This window comes from Sceloporus occidentalis, unplaced genomic scaffold, assembly GCF_023333645.1.
Source record: "Sceloporus occidentalis isolate IW3139 unplaced genomic scaffold, rSceOcc1.0.p SCAF_8, whole genome shotgun sequence".
NCBI lineage: Eukaryota > Metazoa > Chordata > Lepidosauria > Squamata > Phrynosomatidae > Sceloporus > Sceloporus occidentalis.
The window spans coordinates 28,872,094-28,897,564 of NW_028316988.1; the positions used below are offsets into that span (position 1 = coordinate 28,872,094).

At 46.0% G+C, this 25,471-nt stretch overlaps 1 protein-coding gene across 2 annotated transcripts in view; it reads left to right on the forward strand.

Annotated features, from left to right (window-relative positions):
• The window catches only part of PTPRS (protein tyrosine phosphatase receptor type S), a 228,889-nt gene that overhangs the window by 177,759 nt on the left and 25,659 nt on the right, over positions 1-25,471 (forward strand). Inside the window, exons 17-26 of one of the 2 annotated variants that reach the window (XM_089535812.1) lie at positions 422-519; positions 1,203-1,465; positions 3,219-3,312; positions 5,447-5,662; positions 6,897-7,054; positions 7,951-7,962; positions 9,132-9,244; positions 12,087-12,134; positions 21,622-21,719; positions 24,819-24,942. In XM_089535812.1, coding sequence (XP_089391938.1) covers positions 422-519; positions 1,203-1,465; positions 3,219-3,312; positions 5,447-5,662; positions 6,897-7,054; positions 7,951-7,962; positions 9,132-9,244; positions 12,087-12,134; positions 21,622-21,719; positions 24,819-24,942 — 1,224 coding nt within the window. Of the gene's footprint in view, positions 1-421; positions 520-1,202; positions 1,466-3,218; positions 3,313-5,446; positions 5,663-6,896; positions 7,055-7,950; positions 7,963-9,131; positions 9,245-12,086; positions 12,135-21,621; positions 21,720-24,818; positions 24,943-25,471 lie in introns of those variants that run through there. The other variant, XM_089535811.1, reaches the window with a different exon arrangement.

Consider the following 25,471-nt stretch of genomic DNA (forward strand, 5'->3'; position numbering starts at 1 on the left):
TTTCTCTCTTTCTTTCTTGCAATCTCGTCTTCTTCTCCCTCTCTCTCTTTTATTCTCTCTTTTTTTTTTTTGCAAGGGGAAGGGGAAGGGGAGAGGTGACAACAATGCAAATAACCACAAACCAAAAAAAAACAACCCGCAGGATTTGATCCCAAGACTCTTTCTCCTCCGCAGCCAGTCAGGAGCCTAGTCCATTTTGGGGGTGGTGTCAGAAATGGGAAAGTACCAAAACCAAGGGAAGGGGAGGGCATTCCCATTTGATGTCGGGGCTGAGCAGATGGATAAAGATCTAGAAGAAAGGACTGAAAACAATGCATTTGCGCAGAAGACCTTTCCCACTTGGTAGGATCCAAACGCTGTTCCTTCCACTCATCATCTCCTGCTTTCTCCCCAACCCTTTGTTCCCTTTCCTCCCCGACAGTTTTCCCCAAAAATTTCAAAGTGAAGATGGTCACCAAGACATCCGTTCTTCTCGGCTGGGAGTTCCCTGAAAATTACAACTCTCCCATTCCCTACAAGGTAATGGTTACTTTGCTATGGTTATTCTCAAGATCAAATGTGGCATAGTGATTTGAGTGTTGGACTGCAACTCTGGAGATCAGGGTTTAATTCCCACTCAGCCATGAACCCCTCTGAGTGACCATGGGCAAGTCACATTCTCTCAGCCTCAGAGGATGGCAGTGGCGCACCTCTCCTCTGAACCAGTCTTGCCAAGAAAACCCTAGGATAGGGTCGCCTAAGTCAAAAACAACTTGAAGGCACACAACAGCGACAAAACAAAAAAACGATCAAGGATATTTTGTTTTATTTATTATCATTTTCTTATGGCTTCATCTGGAGTACAGTGTTCTGGGCACTTCGTTTTAGCCAGGATATTGGCAGGTTGGAGCAGTAACAGACCTCTGATCTGCTCCTATCGTTGTGTGTCTTCAAGTCCTTTTGGACTTATGGCGATCCTATTTCTGATTTATGGCAACCCGTATCATGGTGTTTTCTGGGGCTAAGAATATATGACTTACCCAAGGTCACCCAGTAAGTTTCCATGGACGAGCAGTGAATCAAACCCTGATCTCCAGAGTTGTAGCCCAACGCTCAAAGCACTACACTACGCTGGCGCTCTATATCCAGTCTAGCAGAACTCGGTGATTAACGTATTGATTTATTTTACCATCCACTTCTTTCTCCACGTGTGACCTTTACAGATCCGACAGGAAAACACCGGCCAGGAGATTGAGGTGGACGGCCGGATGACCAAGAAGCTCATCACCAACCTGAAGCCCCACACGTCCTACCGCTTCTCCCTGACTCCCCGGAGGAGCGACAAGGGAGACCTCCAGCAGAAAGTGGAGGTCATGACAGCGGCCAACATGCTGAGCAAGAAGCCGGTGGTGGCTTATCGGCACGAAATGGATGGCAATGTGCTCTTGCATCTCTCCGAAGTGAAGAGTGCAGACTTCCCGGCACAGTATGTGTCCAAAGTGCAGCTGAAAGATCTAAAGATCCTGTGCTCTTTTATTTCAATGTTCCTATGTTGCCTGTCCATATACATTTCAGTGCATATATTTCACTGTTTGTATGTATGTTGTTTGGATGGAGGACTACCAAGGAATACTGGATGCCATAGGCTATGTTTTGGAGGAAGGCAATGGCAAAGCACCTCTGAGCATTCCTTTGCAATATGGCTACATCTGCACTGCAGAAATAATCCAGTTTGACCCCCCCCCCCCAGTCACTCCTAGGGCTCAATGCTGTGGGATTTTGGGAACTGTAGTTTTGCAAGACATTTAGCCTTCTCTTTTGGAGAGCTCTGGTGACACAACAAAATGCCATTCCCAGAACTGTATAGCATTGAGCCATGGCAGCTAAAGCATTGTCAAACTGGATTATTTCTGCAGCACAAATGCGGCCTAAAAAAACTATGATGTTCAGGGGTCACTGTAAGTCATTAGACGACTTGAAGGCACATACTCACAAACTCATGATCCTCAAGTAGTCTTGTTGTTGTGTGCCTTCAAGTCATTTCCAACTCACGGTGCCCCTAAGGTAAATCTATCATGGGATTTTCTTGTCAAGATGAATTCATTCAGTGGTATTGTCATCGCCTTCCTCTGAGGCTGAGAGAGTGGGACTTGCCCAACGTCATCCAGAGTATTTCAGAGCAGATATTCGAACCCTGGTCTCCGAAAGTCCTACTCCAACACCCAAACCACTACACCATGCAGGTTCTCTCCCAATAACTTGTGTTGTTATTGTTGTGTGCATCCAATGACTTATGACTTATGCCGACCCTAAGGCAAATGTTTCATAGGGTTTTCTTGGCAGGGGATTTCCCATCGCCTTCCTCTGAGGCTGAGAGAGTGCGACTTGCCCAGAGTCTCCTAGTGGGTTTTTATGCTCGGGCAGGGATTTGAACCCTGATCTTGGAAGTCATAGTCCAACATTCAAACCACTACACCACATTGGCTCTTATACCCATGAAATCCATTGAAACATAGAAGCCACAGCATTTTGCAAAGGTGGGATTGGATCCCATACATGAAGAAAGAAGAATATTGCAGTCAGCCCTCCATATCTATGGATTCCACATCCACAGATTCAACCAACCACGGCCTGAAAATATTCCAAGAAAATTCCAAAAAGCAGACCTTTGAGTGATTCACCATTTTATAATAAGGGATGCCATTTTACTACTCCATTGTATATAATGGGACTTGAGCATCCATGGATTTTGGTACCTACTGGGGGGGAGGGGGGTCTTGGAACCAAACCCCAGCAGATAAAATAAGGGCTCACTGTAATTAATTTTTCAATCAATTAGTTAAATAATGTGCAGCTTCAGAGAATCTGGGGGCCTGTTTCCCACCCTTTGGGATCCATCATAGGCTAGACGTATAAATGTTTCCCCATTTCATCCTGGCTTGCAAGGACACAATCATGCCCACGGTTTTGTCTCCGCTGGAGAGAAAGCAAATATTGATGTACAATTTCCATCTGGTATTTGCACATCCAGAAGTGCCAGAAAGGGGGGGAGAATTAATCTACGCAAAAACGTCGCGTGGGATTTTTGCACGAAAATCACGGGGGAGGAGAGGTTTGTGCAAAGACAGAAACATCACAAGTCCGTTTGCAATTTCTTAGTACCCTCTTTTGAATTAAAGAATTGCTTGCGGTGGCCTCCGCTTTTACACAAGGGTCGTGTTTCTTGTTTGATTTGTCAGGGCCTATTACATTGTGGTTGTCCCCCTGAAGAAATCCAGAAGCGGGCAGTTCCAGAACCCATACAACACACCTGAAGAAATGGACTTGGAAGAGGTAAGTTTCGAATCCCCTCCATGTCCAAACATTTTCCCATTGCTGTGGGTCGTTCTGCCTAGAAAGGACAGAATCCCTTGCTCTCAAACGCAACTGTCTCCCAGAATCCTGCAGAAAAGTGCAAAGAATTCTGGGTAAACCATTGGGACTCCATGCTACTATGTTAGTAATCCCTAGAATAAAACAGGTTAATCTAGCATAGAATAAGTTGGAAGGGACTTTAAGGGCCATCGAATCTAACCCCCGGTCATGCAGGAATGCACAACTAAAGCTCTCCCAAAAAATGACCATTTGACCTCTGTACTAGGAGACTCTCTGTACATGTTCAGAGGCTTGGCCCAAAGAAACAAAATCTGGGAATTGGAGCTCTGCATTCAGCTCTGAAGATATTTGCCTTTGGAAGAGACAGTTATTCAGCATACCTTGCAAAGTCAGCATTGCTGCAAAACAGAGGGATGGAGGGAGAAGTGGCAGATAACAACTCTAGATTCACAGAGTTATATACCTGGGAATGTGTTGGAGAGGGAGGAAGGCAGATTTGGGAGGGTTAAGGAGAGTTGCACATCTGTAATTGTCCCTTCCTCTCTGGAATATTTCTGAATATATTTACAGTTAGGAATTGCATGATTTTATACTCCATCTTCTGGATCTGAGGTTTGGTGTCCTTACTGTTTGCAGACAGGGGATTTCTTGGATCCGAAGTACGATGGGGACAAGGGTAATTGAGAAGGACCTTTCCTAGTGATGCTGTTTGTAGAGAGATCTTGTAACACCTTTGAGACTAAGTGAAAGAAAGAAGTTGGTAGCATGAGCTTTCGTAGACTTGAGTCGACTTCCTCAGATGCTTTTGGTGGAAAGCCAGAGAAAGACCTATCTTCTAGGCACTGGGGGAATTTTTATTCAGTGCATTTTAAATGCAAGTTGAGCACCCCTTCTCCAAAATGGTTGGGACCAGGAATGGTTTGTACTTTGCATTTTTTTTCCAGATTTTGGAATGCCTGTGTTTGCATATACATAATGCACAATACACAAGGCGAGGAGCAGAGTACGTACTGTATTTGTGAGGCTGGAGAGAGACACAAGAGACATGAGGCTGGAGGGAGGCGCAAAGATCTGTGAAACCTGCGGATATCCAAACGTTGTGCTTGATCCGAATCCCTCCATTTGACAGATCTTCGCATCTCTTTCCAGCATTGCCTCTCGATTGTTCACTACATTTGTTGGGAATGAGATACGAGGCTGGAGAGAGACACGGCTGGAGAGAGGTACAACTGGAGACAGATGCGAGGATCTGTGAAATGGGGAGAATCCAACCATGGTGGGGTTAATCCACGTCTACCACCATTTCACAGATCTCACATCTCTCTCCAGCCTTGCGTCGCATGTGAGGTGTGAGGCTGGAGAGAAACCAAGGACCTGAGTGGCGAACAAACAGGAATGCCGCAGCCTCTGCCGCAAAAACAGAAGCAGGCAGCTGATGGAAAATAATTTCAGGTTTTAGAGGTTTCTGGATTTCCAAATAAGGGGTACTCAACCTTTATAAGCACAGTACTTAATTTGTTTGCCCATCCATCCAGGCAGATACTCATATTCAAGTGCAAAGCCTTCTTCAGAAGCAATTTCAAGTAGGAAAGGTCGATGGGGTGGCGTAGCTGTTTCGGGTGCTGAACCTACAGCTTAGATGCGGCCAACTCGCTGCCCCACTGATGTGCAGCTCTTCCACACTGTCAAAATGAAGCAGTTTGACACCACTTTAACTGTCATGGCTCCATCCTGTGGAATCGTGGGATGAGCAGTTCGGAGAGGTATGCAGCCTGATCTGTCAGAGCACCCTGGTGCCTCACCAAACTACAGCTCCCAGGATTCCATAGGATAGAATCATGGCAGTTAAAGTGGTGTCACACTGCTTCATTTCTGCAATGTGGATACATCTATGATCACTGCCTTTCAGCACTGTTGCAAAATGGATCCCCATTCTGTCTAAGGATGCATGCCTTCGGAAGATGTTGGGCTCAACACACATTCCTCTGTGCAGTTAGGAACTGTCTTCCCTCCTTCATTTTCCTCCCTCTGCCTCTGTTTTTCTTTTTCCTCCTGCATCACGGATTTATCCCTCCCCTTCCTCCCTCCTCAGCTGATTCAGGAGATCTCCCGGTTGCAGCGCCGCAGCCTCCGCCATTCCCGCCAGCTGGATCTCCACAAGCCCTACATCGCGGCTCGCTTGCACTCGCTGCCTTCCGCCTTTGTCCTCGGGGACATGAAGCGTTATGACGGCTTTGAGAACAAAGCCCTGGAGGCCGGGCAGAAATATGTCGTCTTCGTCCTGGCCGTGCTGCGAGCCAACGAGGCCGTGAGTCCCCATCTTGATCTCCAAATGCGCCTGGCGTGTCAAGCGCAGCTCCTTGGGGGGAAATGGCTTCTGTGGCTTGGAATGCAAAATGGGAACCTCTGTGCTGCATGTTGCGAATGGCTTTCCATCTGTTTAGAGGAGGGGTGGGCAACGATGTGGGATCCAGGACTTTTAAGGGGAAGAAGAGCAGCCAAGCACAGCTCCATTTTGCCTGAGCCTCGTCTGACTAGTGAAAGGCCCTCCATATTCCATCTGCCATTGCTCTGGTCTTGGAGGAAAAGAAGAGCAGCCAGGCAGAGCTCCATTGGGCATTGGCCCCAGTGGCTAGTGAAAGGCCCTCTCTCCATATTCCCACAGCCATTGCTCTTGCCTCTTGAGGGAGAGAAGAGCAGCCAGGCACAGCTCCATTGTGCACTGACCTCAATTATTATTCATTATTATTATTTCAAGGATTTATATCCCACCTTTCTCTCACAATGGGATTCAAGGCTGATGTGAGGCCCAGCTTCCATATTCCAACTTCCCTTGCTCTGGCCTCTGAGGGAGAGAAGAGCAGCCAGGAGCGACTCCATTGTGCATTGGCCCCAATGACTGGTGAGAGGCCCTCTCTCCATATTCCAACTGCCATTGCTCTGGTCTTGGAGGAAGAGAAGAGCAGCCAAGAATGTCTCCATTATACCTTGGTCCCAGTAGCTGATGAAATGCCCTCCCTCCATGTTGCATTGCCCATTGCTTGGAAGGAGTGAAGAGCAGCCAGGCATAGCTCCAACATTCCTGGACCCAGTGGCTGGTGAAAGGCCCTCCTTCCATATTCCAACTGCCGAATCTCTGGCTTGGGAGGGAGAGAAGAGCAGCCAAGCACAGCTCCATCAGTCCTGAAATAAGAGTGCTGTAACAGCATAGTGTGATATAGGACCAAAGCGGGATAGAACGGAACTACTACGTCCCTTGATCTGGACTTTATGCTCCCTGTATCAGGAGAAAGGCGGGATATAAAAAATAAAATGAATAATCAATATTGATGCCGCCTGGAACCGCATTGGACTTTTTGGCCGCCACATCACACTGTTGACTCATGTTTAGCTTGCGGGCTACTAAGAGCCCCCGATCTTTTCCACATGTGCTGCTTTCAACCCTGGTATCCCCTCCCTGGTGTTTTTGGATTGCATTTTTTTCCAAATCCAGACTTTGGATTTACTGCTGCTGAAATTCATGTCCTTCTGTTCGGTTTCAGGTGTATGCCGCCAGCCCATTTTCAGATCCCATCATGATGGACAGCGCTGATCCCCAGCCGAAGATTGAAGGAGAAGAAGGATTGATCTGGGTGATCGGGCCGGTCTTAGCCGTGGTGTTCATCATCTGCATTGTCATTGCCATCCTTCTCTATAAGAAGTAAGGGTGCACAGCTGCGTATCTGGCCCTCTAATCTCATGTGTTCTCCCTACAGCACTGAAATGTGGGCATCAGTACCACAACCTGGGATGTGATGTGGGGAAATGTCCATCCACACTTAGTTTAAAATGGCGGGATCTCCAAGTCTTTTCCTTATGCTCCAAACCTTTATCCCCATTCTTCAGGTCCCGGCCTGGGAGAAAGGTGGCATATAAATAAAGTAAATAAGTAAATTAAATATATTTGCCACTTCAATTCTCAATATCCAGATATTGTTGGACCTCATCTCCCAAAATCCCCAATGATTTTGGATGTTGGGAAACAACAAAGCAAAAGACGGTTAAAACCACTGACCACAAAGTAGCTGCATGCTCAGCTCCTTCCGTTATGACATCAGCCATCCCTGGAATGGCGTGTTAGTCTATAGAGCTAGCAAGGGATTCTGGGAGTTGTAGTCCAAATAATCCATAGAGGGAAGCCCCCATAGGTCAAGCCTATGCCATTTTAAGGACCAAACCACATTGTTTGGGTTATATTTTTCATGATTCAAAATCTGCTAGAGGCAGACACATGGATAGCAAAGGAAGCACATGTTCATTTGGATATTTCCAATTTAAAGAAGGACCCTGTGCTGGTTTATTATTTTTTAGCCACCCTTCCCTTCAGCTACTTTTCCCACTTGTTGGAAACAGCAGCTTCGGGGACAAATAATATCCGGTCGTGTATGTGTGATTTATTTATTTTTTCAAACAGCATAGACTTCCAGTAAGGATGCAGTTGGTGCAGAAAGGTTGTGGATTGAGATTGAGATCCGCAGATTAGCAGTTCCCTTTCTAACCCTCACATTTGTCCTTTCTCTCCTTCTCCTGTTTTTTATGGTCGCCTTCCGGGGACAGCAAGCCAGACAGGTAAGTGTTTTTAAAAAGTGCATTTGGTGTCTGGTTATGGGTAGGAGGTAGTGCACAAAGGTGCATCTACACTGTAGAAATAATGCATCAAACTGCATTCATTCTGCAGTGTGGGTGCAGCTGAACTGTGACCCTGAGCCTGCAAAGGGATCTTGTAGCACCTTTGAGACCTTTGTTAGTCCCCAAAAGTGCTACAGGATCCCTTTGCACACTGATATTCCAGACTAACACAGCTATATATCTGAACTCTGTGACACTGGGTGCATGCACATTGGAGAAATAATCCAATTTGACACCACTTTGATTGCCATGGTTCAATATTAATCTCCAAAGATACTACAAGATCCCCTTTGCATAATATTCCAGATTAATATGACTGTGTCTTTGAATTCTGTGACACTGAGCGTACTACTTGCATTGGTGCAAAATAAGGCAAGCAATAATTATATAACTCCATCTATCCAAGCAACCTGCCTTTATCTGGCCCCCATTTGTCCTCTTTCCCTCTCTCTCATGTGGAGCAGTGGTGTGAGTGTTGGACTGCTTCAAATCCCTGCTTGGCCATGAAGCCCACTGGGTGACCTTAGGCAAGTCACCTTCTCTCAGCCTCAGAGGAAGGCAGTGACAAACCTCCTCTGAACAAATCTTGCCAAGAAAACCCCAGGATAGGTGACCCTAGGCAAACCTTTACCTCTCTTTAAGAACCAGTGTGCTTTAGTGGTTTGAACGTTTGACTACGACTCTGGAGACCAGGGTTTGAATCCCCGCTGAGCCATGGAAACCCACTGGGTGATTTTTAGCTAATCCCACTCTCTCAGCCCCAGAGGATAGGAATGGCCATACTCCCTCTGAAAGAAAAACCTGCCAAGTGAAGCCCATGATAGGTTCGTCTCAGGGTCGCCATAAGTCGGAAAGGATGTGAAGGCACACAACAACAACAACACAAGGTCTTCCAAGCTTGTAATATGCTGGTCTGTAACCATAATAAATATTTATTTCAAGTCACACTCTCTCAGCCTCAGAGGTTGGCCATAGCAAACCCCCTCTGGACCAGTCTTGCCAAGGAAACCCCAAGATAGCTTCACCTTAGGGCTGCCAGAAATGGATTGAAGGCACACAACAACAAACCCATTTGTCCTTTTTCTCTCTCTCTCTCTCTCTCTCGCCAGCAAACGGAAAGACTCAGAACCCCGCATCAAATGCATGCTCAACAATGCCGAGATCACCCCTCACCATCCCAAGGACCCCGTGGAAATGCGGCGGATCAATTTCCAGACTCCAGGTAATGCGCTGCGTGCCACTTTTCCCTTTCCACACCCCGGCTGGCCACCCCACACCATTAGGCCCTCCGAAGAAAGACCCATCTGCCACAAGTCACAGCCAAAGTGCGCACAGACGGAGTTGTCTTTTTGTGACTTTCGCTGCCACGCTGCATCCAAGGTAGGAGGGAATGTAGCACCTCTCGGCTGTTGCAGCAGCAATGCAATTCCAGCACCATTCCTTCTCCTCTTCTTTATGCGGCAGACAATTCCTGATACATGCAAGCGAGTTATTTTCTCTGCAAAGCAAGAGTTTTTTGCTGTCCTGTTGCCCATAGCTGCTATGTTTCTTATTGCGTGGAATAACCATTGTTTGATGCTTCTTCCCAAACGAAACCTAACCTTTGGCATCTAACTGCTTATTTCTTCGTCTTTCCTTTCCCCCTGTCTTTTTTCTTTTAATCCTTTAAATGCAATCGTCTGCTTAGAGACCCTTTGGTTTAAGCCAAACGAATTTCTCTGTCTGTTGTGCAGTGGGAAAATTGTTGTTTAAATCCAGAATGGGGTGTTAAATGTAGAATCGCAGCTTTGTGTTACGTGGTTGCCGTGAAAAGGTGAGTTTGCAGACCTTAGGACCGTGGAAAGGTTTCATCGTCGACGAGCAACATTTGGAAAATGCCTCCGAAGCTTGTAGGTTTGGCTGAATAATAATATTAATGTTTTAAAAATAAAACACCGAACAGACTTTTAAAGCTGTAGGTTTATCTTAGTCTTTTAAGGTTCTAGTCCAAAAGCAAGGGCAGGTAACTAAGGTCCAAGACACACTGCAGAAATAATCCAGTTTGAGACCGCTTTAATTGTCTTGGCTCAGTGCTAGGAAATGCTGGGAACTGTAGTTTGTGGTGGCGCCAGAGCTCTCTGACAGACAAGGCTAAATGTCAAAACTACAATTCCCAGGATTCCATAGTATTGCACCATGGCAGCTAAAGTGGTGTCAAGATGGATTACGTTTGCAGTGCAGAGGCAACCAGAGTTCGACATACTTTTTGGTGCAGGAATATCACTTGTTGGTCTGTTTCATGCGCATTCCCAAACATGTGTTTATAGGACAGAATGTGGGGAAGGACATTTTGAGGATATGCCTAAGGTAGAGATGTTTTAAAAATCCAATTTAGAAAACAAAAATGGGAGGCTGGCAATAAAATTCTGCAGTAAGGAATGGCCCTGTTCTATTTTCCAAGGATTTTCATCTCCTTGCCCTTGAATTTGTCTGTCTGAATTTCTGGAGGAGGAGTGCAAAGGCCCCCCAAAATGTTGTATTAGCTTAAGAAAATTCCCCACACTCTTGCAAGAGTTTCTTTTTCTCCCCTCCTAGAGAAGTTGGGTGGTTTTCTGAGTTAAATCCAGGGGGATCTCAGCTAAGGTTGCCATTGGTATCCGCTGGGGTTTGGTTCCAAAACCCGTGGATGCTCAAGCAGGATTAAATACAATGCCGTCCTTTATGTCAAATAGGAAAATCAAGGTTTCTTTGGGTTTTTATTATTATTATTTTGGAATTTATATATATATTTGGAATATTTTCAAGCACCGGATGCTTGAATCCATGGATAAAGAATTGGCGGATACGGAAAGCCAACTGTACTTCTCTCTTGTTACTATCACTTGAAGTCCCTGGATTGCCAACTAAGGGCCTGTCTGCATTGGTGGTGGAACCATTCGTTTCTAAACTCCCTAAATGCCTCTCCCTAAACTACACATCCCAGGGTTCAATAGGAGCTCGCCATGGCAATTAAAGTGGAATTATATTAGGCCCTTGCTAGCTGTTTGTTTTTGGTTCTGGGACCGTCCTTGGGCACCAAAATCATCCGTGGATGCTCAAGTCCCATTAAATACAATGGGGTGGTGGTGGTGGTATTATTATTATTATTATTATTATTATTTATTTATTTATTTATTTACAATGGACTCTTGGTATCCACTAGGATTTGGTTCCAGGTCCCCCATGGATACCAAAATCCATGGATGCTCAAGTCCCATTGAATATAATGGCATAGCAAAATGGGAAAATGGAGTGGAGTATATAAAATGGCAAAATCAAGGTTTGGTTTTTGGGGATACACACACACACACTTCAAGCTGTGGATGATTGAATCCATGAATACAAATAAATCTATTATTATTATTATTATTATTATTATTATTATTATTATTATTATTATTATAGAATCCATGGATACTATAATGCCAGGATTGTCTTGCGTGAAAGGGCACAGAGACAGGGAGAACTGAAGCCATGATTCAACAGTTGTTGGGTAGAAAATTTTATTTTAGAGCATTTTAAATCAAAAGTGCAAGATAACAGAACTTCAGCTATTTGGGGTGGAAAGCAAAAGTGCAATCGAACATCGCTGCAGCTTTTTGGGAAGGAATACTTTGCCCAAGTTTGTTTCCTCGGCGCAGCTTTGTGCTTGACGGCAAAATAGCAATGAATTTCTAACCCTATTTGTTGCAAAGAAGGTAACTCTGCTGTTTTGGTTTTGAGTCGGGACGGGGTAAGACCGGTCAAGACAAAATTGCCCTTTTTGTCTCCAAATCTTGCCTTTGCCTTTTCCATCCCGGAGACGCACCAAGACTTTCAAGCCGTAGCTCCCCCCCAAAAAAGACAACAGTCTCTCCCCAAACCCCTCGAAGAAGCCCCTTCCATTCCCTCTTTAGATTTTGTGTTGCTTTATTTTTTTCCGTTGGTTTCGTTTTCCGTCTTGGTTGAGTAGCGTATTTTTTTTTTTAAATATAAAAGTGTATATATTTTTGTTTGTTTGTTTTTTCTCCTTTTTGGTTTGATTTTTGTTTTCCTGTTTTCTGCAGATTCTGGCCTAAGCAGCCCTCTCAGTGACCATGAGTTTGACCTCGAAAGTTAGTTCCTGTGTCTTTTCGTTTTCCTCTCCGTTTTCATCGATTGTGCTCCTTTCCCTCCGCCCCGACATTTTTAGTTTGTCACGCTTCTCTATCATTCATTTTCTTTCTCATTTTCTCTCTGTCTCTGCATTTCTGCAGCTTTGGCCATTTCGTCCCGTGTCTCGCGCTCTTTGTCTCGTCCAAACTGTGCTTCCAGTTTTACAGTCCTCCAGCCGAAGGACCTTTTGCAAAACAAGAGCGCCTCCGAAAGCAAATTTTTGCCGCTCGGTCACTGTGTGTCTGTTTTGTATATGTATTTGATTGTATTTTGCATTGTACCTGTGCATAGTAGCATTCGTCCAAATCGCCATAGATAAGATTATAGAATCCTAGCGTTGGAAGGTACCCCAAAGGGGCATCCAGTCCAGCCCCATTCTGCCATGCAGGAAAACACAGTCCAAGCTCTCCCAACAGTTGGCCATGCAGTCGCTGTTTAAAAACCTCCAGAGGAGGAGATTCCATCATTTTCCAAGGTGGCATGTTTCCCTGTTGAACATCAGGAAGTTATATATTGTATGATAGCACAGTTGCAAAAACAACAAGATAACTTACCATCTTATCTGACGAGAGACCTCCACGGTTTCTAGATTCTTGGGTAATATCAGGTTCATAGATATTCCAAAAGTCCAGACCATACAGTCTGGTAGACTGTGAAACTTATTGTTGTTGTTATTATTATTATTATTATTATTAACCAGAACAAGTCCTTGGGATCACTGGAGTTCTAATCCAACAATATCTGGTGGGCCACAGTTGCATCCCTGTACTATGTGACTATGATATCATGACCATCGTCCAACAACAACAACAACCTTGATTGTGTATTCCTGCATGGCAGAGGGTTCGACTTGATGGCCCTTGAGGTCTCTTCCAACTCTATGATTCTGTGATTCTGATACCATATTCACATAGTATAGAGATGCAACAGTGGGCCTTGAACTATTGTTAGATTGAAACTCCAGTGATCCCAAGGGCTTATCTAGTTAGGGCTGCTGTGAGTTGCAATCCAACAGCATCTTCAGGCCGCATCTGGCCACTCCTCATTCAGGGCCAGCCCAAGAAGAGCAAGGTTAGCTGTTTTCCAGGTCTACTCCCTGCTTCAGGGAACCTTGCTCTTCCCTGTCGCAGGTTTTGAGGGACGCTCCAAGAAGGTGTTTTCAGTGGGACCCTTTCTCTTCAACGGAGCTTCCTCCTCTTCCTCCTTGCCCTAGTTGCTATTACTAGTTTGCTCTGTACTTTGGTCTCAGATGTATCCAAGAGAGAGGACGAAGCATGCTGTAGTTCCCTGGTTCTCCCTTGCTCCTCTCTCTGTCTTTGCTCCATAATGGCAGACATCTCCAGAAGGCAGTGGTGGCCCCAGCAGAAGAGCGGAGAGGCAGACCCAACGTGACTTGAACCAGCTTGATGCTGGAATATGGTCCAAACCATAGAGAAGGAAACAAGGATGCTTGATTGAAGGGTGAGAGGGTCAAGACATTTGGGTCCTGATTCTTCAGTTGAGAAGATGGAGATGCCATCCTCCCAACACATCTGGCGGGCTTCATCTTCTCAACCCCTATTTCCTATTCTTGGGGAATCAGGACAGATACTCACACCTTCTGAGCATTGCAAGAGGTGCTGCATGGTCTACTAGGTGTTTTCTTGGGCCTCCATTGGCCTACAACTTCCACAATCGCTATACATTGGCCAAAGGTTCCCCACATCTGTTAGAGGCAGCCTACAGGTATAGTTGGAAAGATAGGAAAGTGTGATTCTAGATTCTTTGGGAGGGGATTCCTATAGCCTGGGAGCAGCCATAAAGAAGGCCTTATCTCCTGTGTTTCCACCAAATGTACCTGTGGAGGTAGTGTGACAGGAGAGAAGGACTTCCCCAAAAGACTTCAAAAGACAGGCAGGTTCATATGGAAGAATACAGTCCTTCAAATGGCCTTAAGCTTAACTCTGGAAGTTTCCAACCAGCTCTGCATAGGCACAGTTAACACTTGTATGAGTTCACAACCAGAAGAGCCATAGTTGTTGATAAGCAACCTGTTTTTCCAACTAAAGAAGAAAGGGACTCGGGCACATGAAGTCCAGAGTCCCTAACTGTGCTACTAGGTTTCCTTTGTCAAGATCCTAGAGCCGTGACTCCCAAATTCTGACCTTCCAGGTATTTTGGACTTTGGCTCCCCGAAACCCAAGCCATTGACCAAGTCCAAAACACCTGGAGGACCAGAGTTTGGATATCACTGAGGAACTGAGACGTCCGTGGAAAGAGGGAGAGTTGGGTGCAGGAGAGAAAAGAGGATTATACGGGAAGAAGAAAATTACAAGAGTCTGAAAGCCGATAGAGACAGTTTAAATAGGATCAGAGACTCCAGAAGGCGCTGCGATAGAGAAGCCAAGTGACCGTATCAAGATGAAGAGAAGTGAAGAATTCATGACAAGTTTAAGAGAGAGAGAGAGAGACACACACAGAGAGAGAGAGAGAGCTAAGACAGAGGGATGGTTAGAAATGGGTCTGCACTGGCCAGAATACTCCAAGATGCCCCTGGAGTATTCTGGCACCAGGTTGCCTCCAAATTTGCCCCTTGCTCTCTTTTGCTACTGGGTTTCAGCTTTTGCTGAAAACAATGGGGGGCTGCCTTCCCATGTAGTTCCCATTCATCTTCTGGTGCCACTGCTAAGCTCTGAATGAAGTGCCCAACCATTGGGCATCTCATACTGACCTCACTCATGCCTGCAATGGTGGCACTGGACATCTTGCAGAGACTGCAATTGAAGGCAGCCACTGTCAGTGCTGCAAAGTGAGCCAAAAACCCACAGCAAAAGATGAGTTGCTTAAATACGCGTTAGATGAGGAAGCCTTGAATCGGTTGTGGGCATCATAAAGATGGTCCAGAACTGACTTGGGGTTTTGGCCCCACACCATGTAAGCAGGATGCAATGAGTCCAGGGGAAATTTAGGGTCTTTTTTCCATGTAGGGCATCCAGCTTGGCATAGTGGTTTGAGCATTGGACGATGACTCTGGAGACCAGGGTTTGATTCCCCGTTCAGCCACAAATCCCACTGACTTCATTACCTTGGCAGGTCACCCTCTCTCAGCCTCAGGGGAAGGCAATGGCAAAGCTCCTCGCAACAAATTGTACCAAGAAGACCCCTGAATAGGATCGCCATAGGGTCGCCATAAGTCAGAAATGACTTGAAGGCACATGATAGCAAAGACAAGCTGTCAAATATGCAGTGCATGATTGCTGGATCTGTACTGATAACCAAATGTCTTGGAAGGATCTCCAGTTCCCTGTAGGATAAGTAGCCTTGAGCGGACATAGACCAAATGTTGGCCAAACTCCTCAGCTCTCACCAGGCTGCAAAGTCTTGGAGAAAAGGTTCTCCTGTGCTCAGCATCTTGGTTTTCCGAAAGAAAAGGGGGAGGTGGAGAAAAGCGGTGTCTCCTGGCAATCCCTCCATTGGCAAAGGAGGCATCTGGCCCACGCAACAGATGTTTGGCCGATGTTTGTGGAATGATCCGGCACGTCTTGGTCAAGGAGGGGCAGATGGGCGAGGTCAGGAAGCTTGAGAGGAAGAACTTGAGTTCTTTGGCGTAACGAGATTAAGGAGATTTCCAGGGATTTGAAATGCTAGATGCGAACTCTCTCCCACAAGATCTCTCGCTTTCAGAGCCAGAAAATATGGCCTAGATTTCTCAGAAAGCTGCTTTGACATCGGATGCGGGTAACGCCGGGGAGAGATTCTCTCCTTGCAAGGCAACAAGTGGAAGTAGTGTGTGAATCAGATACCCATTGAACAGGGTTTAGGTGACTTTGGTTAAGTCATACTTTCTCAGCCTTAGGGGATGGCAATGACAAACCTCCCCTGACAAATGTCACCAAGAAAACCCAGCCTTAGGGTTGCCGTAAGTTGGAAACGATTTGAACACACACAATACAACACGGGGGGGGGGGGGGGGTGCATCTACACAATAAAAAGAATGCAGTTTGACACCGCATTAAGTGTTGGAGCTCAGTCATTGGAATTCTGGGATTTGTAGTTTTGCCAGGTCTTTAGCCTTCTCTGCCAAAGAGAAGAACTGCTACCAGTTGTCTGAGATCTCTCCTTGTTTTAATGTAAATCATTTCAGACAGTATTCAAGCCATTCTTGAATATTTTGTCTAGATGTCAGAGACTTTCTTTAGGTGTCTTGAAAGCCCTAGTCCATAGCATTTCTAGCCATCCTAAGATTTTTCATTCCTCAGTTGTAGTGTTGTGATATGCATCCGTTGCAGTGCTTTGGTCCCTTACCTGGGAGTAAGCACCACTTAAATTGCTAGGATTTATTTGGAGGAAGCATGCGCAGGGATGGTTGTTTTTCTCAGGGTCTGCTAAAGCTGCCATCCTGCCAGCTGAGGGTAGGCAGAGTATACCTTTCGTAGATGTTAAAATTAAGAAGCATGGCCATGTTAGTCTGGAATATCTCCATGCAAAGGGATCTTGTAGTACTTTTGAGACTAACTGTGAAAGATATTGTCATAGACTTGATCGACTCCCTCTGATTCAAAGTCTCAAAGGTTGCTACAAGATCCCTTTGCATACTTCATAGATGTTGTTGGACAGCAATTCCCATGAACCCTAGCCAGCAGAGAGAGTGCTGGGAGTTACAGTCTGGAGGGATGGGAGTATGGCCATCCGTACTTGGAAGTAAGCATCACTGGACTCAGAAGGACTTAGATCCAAGTAGATTATTCATGTAGAGTTGTGTTGTAAGAGACCTAAACTGGAGGGAGTCCTTGGCTTGCTAATGTCCTAAAGGCACCAGATCCTGTCTGATCTTGGATGCTAAGCAGGGTCAGCCCAGGTTAGTACTTGGATAGGGACCTCCAATGAATCTCAGGTGCTTAAGGCACCTGTTCAGAGGAGTGAACTGGCAAAACTATCTCTGAAGATTTCTTACCTAAGAAAACTTTATGCAATTCATAGGGTCTCCATGAGTTGACAGAGGACTTGAAGGCACATCGACACTCACAAAGAAATGGGCAGATGGATGTAGAACATTCTGGGTGTTGGATAATACTTGTTGGGGCACACAGTGGTCCCTCCACATTTGCTGGGATTGGGGTGAAGGACCCCCAAGAATGTGGGAAAACTGCAAATAAAAAAACCTCTATTCTTTTTACCCAAGAGGACACCTCTCTAGGAATCAGTGCAACTCTGTGGTCAACATCTGCCAGAAATTGGCCATAGAATCATGCTAAAGGACTTACAAATGCCTGGAAGAGTGCTTTCTGTAAGAATATCTGGAGTTCTCCAGCACAACTCTATGGTCAATTTCTGGCAGAGTTGCGCGGGAGGACCTAGAAATCCCTAGAGAGAACATATTGATCAAAACCGCAAATAATCAAAGCCACAAATGTGGAGGGCCAATTGTATTTTTAAAAAGGAACTGATTGGAAAAACAAATGTAACAGAGAAAGCATCCATGTCGGAGCTTTGAGGCTATCTGATGTTGGCTGTCGATCCACACTGGTCACCAGCTACCATTCTTCTAAATAATCAGTTGGCACTCACATAGGTTTGGCTAACAAACTCAGAGGTTTGGTGTTCCCCTTCCTCTGCTCCAGCCTTCTCAGATGGTGTGTTTCATTGCTAAGACCAGGGCAGTGGGGTGCAAACCAAGCCCCACGACACCATCTTTTTTGCAAAAGCACACTGTAAAACTGGTGAATGCTGCACTAGCACCTGCCATCTCTGCTCCGAGTCTCCAGGTTGCTTTAATATAATGCCGCCGCCGCTGCTTGCTGCCGCTTTCAACCATGCAACACCCCCCCAAATAGGGCTCGAAATTCTCCATGGCCTCCCCATCATCTCCCCACCTCATCCCTTTCCCATTCCTAAGGCACTGTGTTGGCTTCTCAGAAGGCTCGCCGGGTGGAAGACCTCCCTTCTTGCATCTCCGGATGCAGCTCCTCTGGCTCCTCGCACCTTTGAGCTGCTGGGAGATTGTGCTTCTGCCGCACACAAATGCACCCTTAAATGTAGCTCATCCTTTCTATTGTATCTGTTAAAATGTTGATGGGATTGCATTCCCTTCTTTGGGGAACGTCTTTACACACAGGAGCCCATTAAGTCAACAGCATTATAGCACTTTGCAGGGGCGTCAATAGGGCTGTGTGGGGAGTATGGACCACGCTGGGTGAGTGACACCACAGCAACCTGAATGTCTGCCATAAAATAGATGTTTTCAAGCCAGCCTGGTATTGTTGTTTGAGCGTTGGACTAAGACCAGGGTTCGAGTCCCTGCTGGGCCATGGAAACCCATTGGGTGACCTTGGGTGAGTCACACTCTCTCAGCCTCAGAGGAAGGCAAAGGCAAATCCCTTTTGAACTATGTGCTTTTGAGTCATTTCCGATTTATGGCATACCTATCATGGTGTTGTCTCAGCCAGACTTTGAACCATTCTCGCCAAGACGACACCATGATAAGTTTGCCATAAGTCAAAAACGACTTGAAAGCACACGACATCGACAGCGGCAAGATTTTAGTTTCTTCACTCTCTGGAATGGTAGAAATTTTGGGAGAGAAGGAGAATTTGATTGGAGGCCAGAATTTTTATTTGGGCAACAATAACAATACCCGTAGTCGCTTTGACTTCATTGAGATACATTGATGTAAGGACGCCAAAATTAGGTTATAATGGATTAATGCTGCAAACGTTTTCAAACAGCAGCCTGTTTCTTTGGATGAATTGCCACACAATTGGGCCGCACTCAGTATTGTAGCATAGACCTTTCCCCCCAGCGATGCCAATTCCCTTTCCACACATTCTTAGTCCCCATTCAAACCACGCGTGGAAAGTGATTTTTATTTATATTTCGGAGCACTGTTTCATTCCCCTTTTGCTACGTCTATCTTCCCTTAATCTGACCTTGTGGTTCCTGGCATCAATCTTGTGTACCGATTCCAACGCAGCTGCCTTAATAATATTGAAATTCAATTTGCCGAGGTTGATTTTAAACGGCCCTAGAAACAAACACATGCATGCACCCCACTCAAATTGCCTTTGGAGAGAGAGAAGGAAAGTTCTGTGTTTCTAGAAATGGATGGTTCGAGAGTGTTTAAGGCTTGGATTCTCTCTGAAAAGGAAGACTAAAGTCTCTTTCACACATTGGCTGTAATCCTCTGTCATGGTCTGTGTCACATAATTTTATGGTCTATGCAGCAGAGGCACTAAGAAACCATGGTAATGAATTGTGAAGATGCCCAACCTGAGCAAGCACCCCAATCTACCCATTGGCACTGCCATTGTCCCCATGCGCAACGGTTCTGTTGTACATCAATCCTAATGCACATCGTTCACTTTGCTGGTTACATAAAGCCCCTACTGGATACAGACATTTCCGAAGGGCCCAGTTTTAATTCCCGCATTGCTAAGTCCACTTATGAAGACCAAGCACTGATACAGGATTCCAGCCACCAATTTTGGTGCCATTTTTTAAATTCTTATTTTATTCTGATTTCTGTTATGTAAAGTGCTATGCAAACTCTACAGTGCTCTATATAAATAAATGTTAATACAGTCATCCCTCCTTTTTTGTGGGGGATCCATTCCAGACCCCCTCATGAAAATGGAGTTTTGCTTATATTCAAGCCCCATTGGCTTGAATATAGCCGCAGGGGCATGCAGGTGTGTGCCATGGGCATGCGCCCCATTCATTCTCCCTCCGTTCATCCCTCGCACATAAGCGAGGGACGCGAGTCCGAAGACTGAAAGAACAGAGGGAGGACGGTAATAATAATAGTTGTTGTTTTTACTCCCATGCCTCCATCCTTTGGAAACCTGGGATTTGTAACTTGGGACGAGACTTAAACTTACATATTTGCTGTTGTGTGCCATCAAGTCATATGCGACTTATGGTGACTCTAAGATGAGGTTTTCATGACCAGTTGTTTTTCCCTGAGGGTGTTTGCCTTTGCTATCCTCTGGGGCTGAGAGAGTGTGACTTGCCCAAAGTCACCCAGTGGGTTTCCATGGCCCAGCCAGGATTCAAACCCTGGTCTCCAGAGTCATAGTCCAACACTCAAAGTAGTACACCACGCTTCTGGATTTATATCCCACCTTACTCCTGAAATGGGATTCAAGGCAGCTTGCAATAATTTTAAAAGGAGACAGTGGGCCCTCGGTATCCGCTGGGGTTTGGTTCCAGGATTCCCAATGGATACTAAAATCCGTGGATGCTCAAGTCCAGTTATATTCAGTGGCATAGTAAAATGCCGTTCCTTATATAAAATGGCAAAAGCAAGGTTTGCTTTTTGGTGATTTTGAAATATTTTCAGGCCATGGATAGTTAAATCCGTGGAAGAAGGATCCATGGACAGGAAGGGCCGACTGTACAACCGAAAGATTAGCTAACACAAGTTTTTAAAATAGTTGAATGTTTAACTTGGCTGCCAGTGAGCTTGGGTGCCTCGCCAAACTACGAATCCCAGGATGCAGTCAGAGTGGCATCCAAGCATTATGGTTGTGTGATGTGAAAGAGACCTCAGAGCTTTCCTGGGTCAGATATGGGATGTCTGGTCTCCCATGTCTTGAGCACAGGCTTTAAAAAGGTGCTGTTTTCCAAGAATCTCATGCAAGTGGAAGGCCTGCTTGGAAAACTGAGGACACAAAACGCGTTCCTAAAGGAATGCAAACTTTTTTCTCCGACTGGGTAGGATAGATGAGCAGTTCTCGCCTTCTCTCTTGTCTTTTTTTTTGTCTCCTTGGTGGCAACTTTTGAAAAGCCTCCACGACTCTTTGGCATTTCCACATTCCTCACACTCTCTCCATTCCATGGTCTCACTCATATCTACCTCTTCCTCTGTTGTGTGTGTGTGTGTCGTGTCTTATCTTTATTTTATTTTCCCCCTCCTATGGGGTGCTTTTCATACAATTATGTCCCCACCAACGCAGTTTTCTTTTTCACTGTCGGCCCTGCGACACGTTTCCGTCATGCTTATAATTTTGGAGTTCGCTTTTCTCTTCTCCCTCCCTGCGACTGTCTATACTCTTTGGAATCACGGCCGAGTGTCTGCTGTCGGATTTGCCTTCTTCTCCCTTCTTTCTTTCTTTTTCTTCGTTGGTCTGTCTTTTTACGTTCCTCCTCCTCCCACCCTGCCTTGCCTCTCTCCCACCCCCCAGATAAGAACACACATTTTTTGATACATGTCAAGAACGGGGCCATCACCGGGGAGAGCGTTCTTCCATTTTCCCCTTTTGAGTTCCAAGGACACAATTTCGAGCCCTCACAATTTCTCTTTCCACTCTTTCCCACCCTTTCTAACCTTCCTTTCATTGCAGTTGTTTGTTTTCTTTAAATAAAAATAAAATTGAAATGATCAAATATGCCTTGCTGACCATCGGCTGGATTTAATTGAAAGAGATGTGTCCCCTCCCGTCCCTCCACATCTCCCCTTTCTTCGTCCCTTAGGTATGCTCAACCATCCGCCAATCCCCATTTCGGAGCTGGCCGACCACACGGAGCACCTCAAAGCCAACGACAACCTGAAGCTGTCGCAAGAGTATGAGGTACGAGGTTTGAAAAGGTTGGGAGAAATCATGGTCTCTATCTAGCTGTCTCTCTTTCTATCTCAGGGGGGTTGGAGAGAAGACTAAGAAGGGACATGATGCCCCTCTTTAAGCATCTAAAGAGCTTCCAGGGCCTCATTCCCACTACCTTTTAAATCGGATCGTGAATCGGTTTGAGACGATTCAAACGATCCTGGTTCCCATTTAATTCGAATCGCTGAAGTGATTCTGAAAGGAGGGCCATGTCTAAGCCCATTTTACACAGGTCAAAAAGATGTTGATTTTTTTCCCCATGTCTTTTTGGATAAAGTGATTCCATGCCAGTGGGAATCAGTGTGGATTCGAATCTGGGTTCGGATCCTGCTCACCTGGATGGCTCGCTCTGTGCCCCCACTGCTGTTCTGGTGGTGGTAGGGGCTGCTGGCATAGCCGGTGTAGTTGGCATAGGTTTTGCCCAGGTATTCTGGGGTGCCGCCATGCCCTGGTAGGCCAGGTACCGGTGGCATAAGGCACCAAGGAGAGTGGGCAGTACCCCCCCCCCAGCTCTTAGTCACCGTTGATGGTGGAAGACTTGGGCAGAGTGAGCGACTCCTTGGTCTGATGGCCGTTCATGGCGGTGATGGGCGGAAATCGCTGGCACGGACGGCAGGCACTCTCCAGTTGAAGACCCTCGTCATGACCGAGGGAGAAAGGCAGGCAGAGCTAGAGAGACCGCTTCTTTAGGCAGCCATAGTGGGATGGAAGGAAGGAAAGAGGAGGAAAGGCGGAGGCAGCAGCAAAGGCTGGGAGCTGTCTGGCTCTGGCTCCAAGACACTCCTGGCAAGGAAGAAAGAGGCTTGTGTGATCGGTACAAATATAATGTGAACAAGCCTCTGCTGCTGAACCGATTCATCAATTCGGATCGAAAACCAAATTATTCGGTAACCGAATTAAGTGGGAATGAGGCCCAAGGACTAGATCTAATGGTTTTAAGTTCCAGGAGGGTAGATTTCAGTTGAACATTAGAAGGAATGTCTTGGTGGTAAGGATGGATTGGCAGTGGAACCAGTAACCTAGATAAGATAGAAAGGATGGATAGGCTAGAGAGAGAGAGAGAAAGAAAGAAAGAGAGAGACAGAACGGATAGACAGACAGATCGCTGGATAGATAGATAGTCAGTATGCAGTGAATGATAGGCTGAAAAGGGTGAACACCACCTAACTTCAAGCTCTGCCTCTTATTTAGTGATGTCACAGAATATTTGCATGCATATGAATATTTGTACCCTGCGGATGGGGAAGGTTCAAGCACAAAATGCTGTCAATTGGTGCAATTACTGGAAGGGAAGGGAAGGGAAGGGAAGGGAAGGGAAGGGAAGGGAAGGGAAGGGAAGGGAAGGGAAGGGAAGGGAAGAGGTCCATTTACCCGGAGGAGGAAATCCTGGGACGCCTCCAGTTTGGAAACGTCTGAGGAAGGGGCATTGCAATGAAAGCTGGTAGGATAGGGAGAAAAATCTCACACGGATGAAAAAGGCAAGGGAGCAAGGATGGAAACGGGTTGGCAGAGAAAGGTGCAGGTGGTTGGATTCCACCATATTGTGGCGGTTTTGTTTTTTTAACCAAGCAGCGTCTCCTTTTTTTTTAAGCAAGCCAAGTCTCCCCTTATTTTGGCAGCAGGCTCTGAGCGGTTTTTACAGGGCATGAATTGCTAATCACTGGGAAGATGATGGGAAGAGATTTTCGGCCCTGTTGGGATCGTTCTCGCCGGTCTTCGCATTTGCTGGGCCAGGCAGGCAGGCAGGCAAGGAGAAAGCTAATGTAGTCTCTTGGCCAATTTTCCACCTCCCTACTCCAGCGCCCCACGGTGATTAATCTGCATAATGTAATCTCCGAAAGTGCTTTTGGCCTGGTTCCAGGGCAGCCTCCTCCAAAGCGGCAGATCCAGAAAGAAAAGGAAAAGAAAAACCCCACATGTGCAACTGTCCTTCACAAAATGCACAAGGTGGACAAAGATCTCATTAGTGCAGAAGGAGTCTGCAGCACGAGGAAAGGAGCTGCTCCAAGCAACTCCCACATGGCATAGATCCTAAAACACACCCCAACAGTGTTCAAGTTGTATAAGGAAATATTATGTGTGAGGATATGGGGAATTGAATATTAGTTCTCAAAGGTATGTGGATTTTGGAAGTCTCTGCCATTGCCTTCCTATGCTGCCTGATCAACAGATCATTATGGGAGCAAAGCATGGACCCAGTGGCATGATAGGACCTTATCTCACAGAGGCACTTACATGGGCGAAACATTGCAGAACTGTTTCAGAAGTGCAAAGGTGGGATCATCCGTTGTGCTTCTAAAACGTAATTGAGGCTTCCCGCTTTCCTTCCGTCGATGAAGCATTCGCGGAGAAGCCGGGAGAAGCCATTTTTTTGAATAACGGGATCTTCCGTTATTCAAAAAATGGCTTCTCTGCGAACGCTTCATCGATGTTAGGAAAGCGGGAAGCCTCGGTTACGTTTTAGAAGTGCAATGGACGATCCCACCTTCGTGCTTCTACAACAGTTTGGCAACATTTCGCCCATGTAAGTACCTCCGTGTGACAATCCCCATAGAATCATAGAGTTGGAAAGGACCTCAAGGGTCATCAACTCCAACCCCTTGACATGCAGGAATACACAATTCACAATCGATCCACCCTGACAGATGGCCATCTGGCTTCTGTTTAAATCCACCATGCAGAGCTGCACCAGTGCAGAGTTTACTGAAAGACAAGCTCGGCTTGTTTGCATTCCAGACTGGTGCAAAACGTTCCCTTCCTCCCCAGGCAGGCATGTTCAGGGCTGTGTTTGTACTCCGTATTCCTTTCTTCAAGGCTGTGTGCGATGGAGAGAGAACCAGGAGACTCTGTTACACAAGATCAGCAAAGCTCAAATGCATTTGCTAATTTGCAATGAAGCCCTCGATTGATCGGTTGCATCAGTTAATTGCTTGGAGGGCCCAGGAAGGAAAGAGGGATTAGTGGCTCTTTTAGTTTGAATGTGAATTTGATACCGTCACGGGAGGGTGGTTGCATTTGACTTCGAACACAAACATATACAGTATGTATGGTGATCTTTTCCCCCAGTCCATCGACCCGGGTCAGCAGTTCACTTGGGAACACTCCAACCTGGAGGTGAATAAGCCAAAGAACCGTTACGCCAATGTCATCGCCTATGACCATTCCCGGGTCATTTTGCTGCCGATCGAAGGTATGTAACCTGGGAACGGCGGGGAGGAGGTTAGTGGGGTTGAATTTTGAATTTTTCCAATTTTGGGGGACCTTACTTGGGAGATGCATGGTTGCTGAGGATGCACATACGATGCTATTGCATTGCATCGTTCTCCATTGGTGTTACCTTTTCTTAAGCAAGCTCCGCATCATTTTGGCGCTCTTTAATCCACTGCCACAAAAGCCATAAAACGCTTGGTTGTTTTAGTGTAGCAAAAGGTTCCAAACTTTGTCTAGATGTTGGTGGATGGCAAAACCTTGCAGCTTCTTCCAAGTATCTAGGTTCTTGCTGTAACATAGCAAGATAACATGATGTTCCATATTGTGGATACAGACCCTTGACTAGTAGTGATTCCCAAACTTTGGTCCTCCAGATGTTTTGGACTTCAGCTCCCAGAATGTCCGGATGCACCTGACTGTCCACGAAGCTGGCTGGGGTTTCTGAATGCTGAAGTCCAAAACTCTTGGTGGACTGCAGTTTGGAAATCCCTGCCCTAGAGTTACAGAGA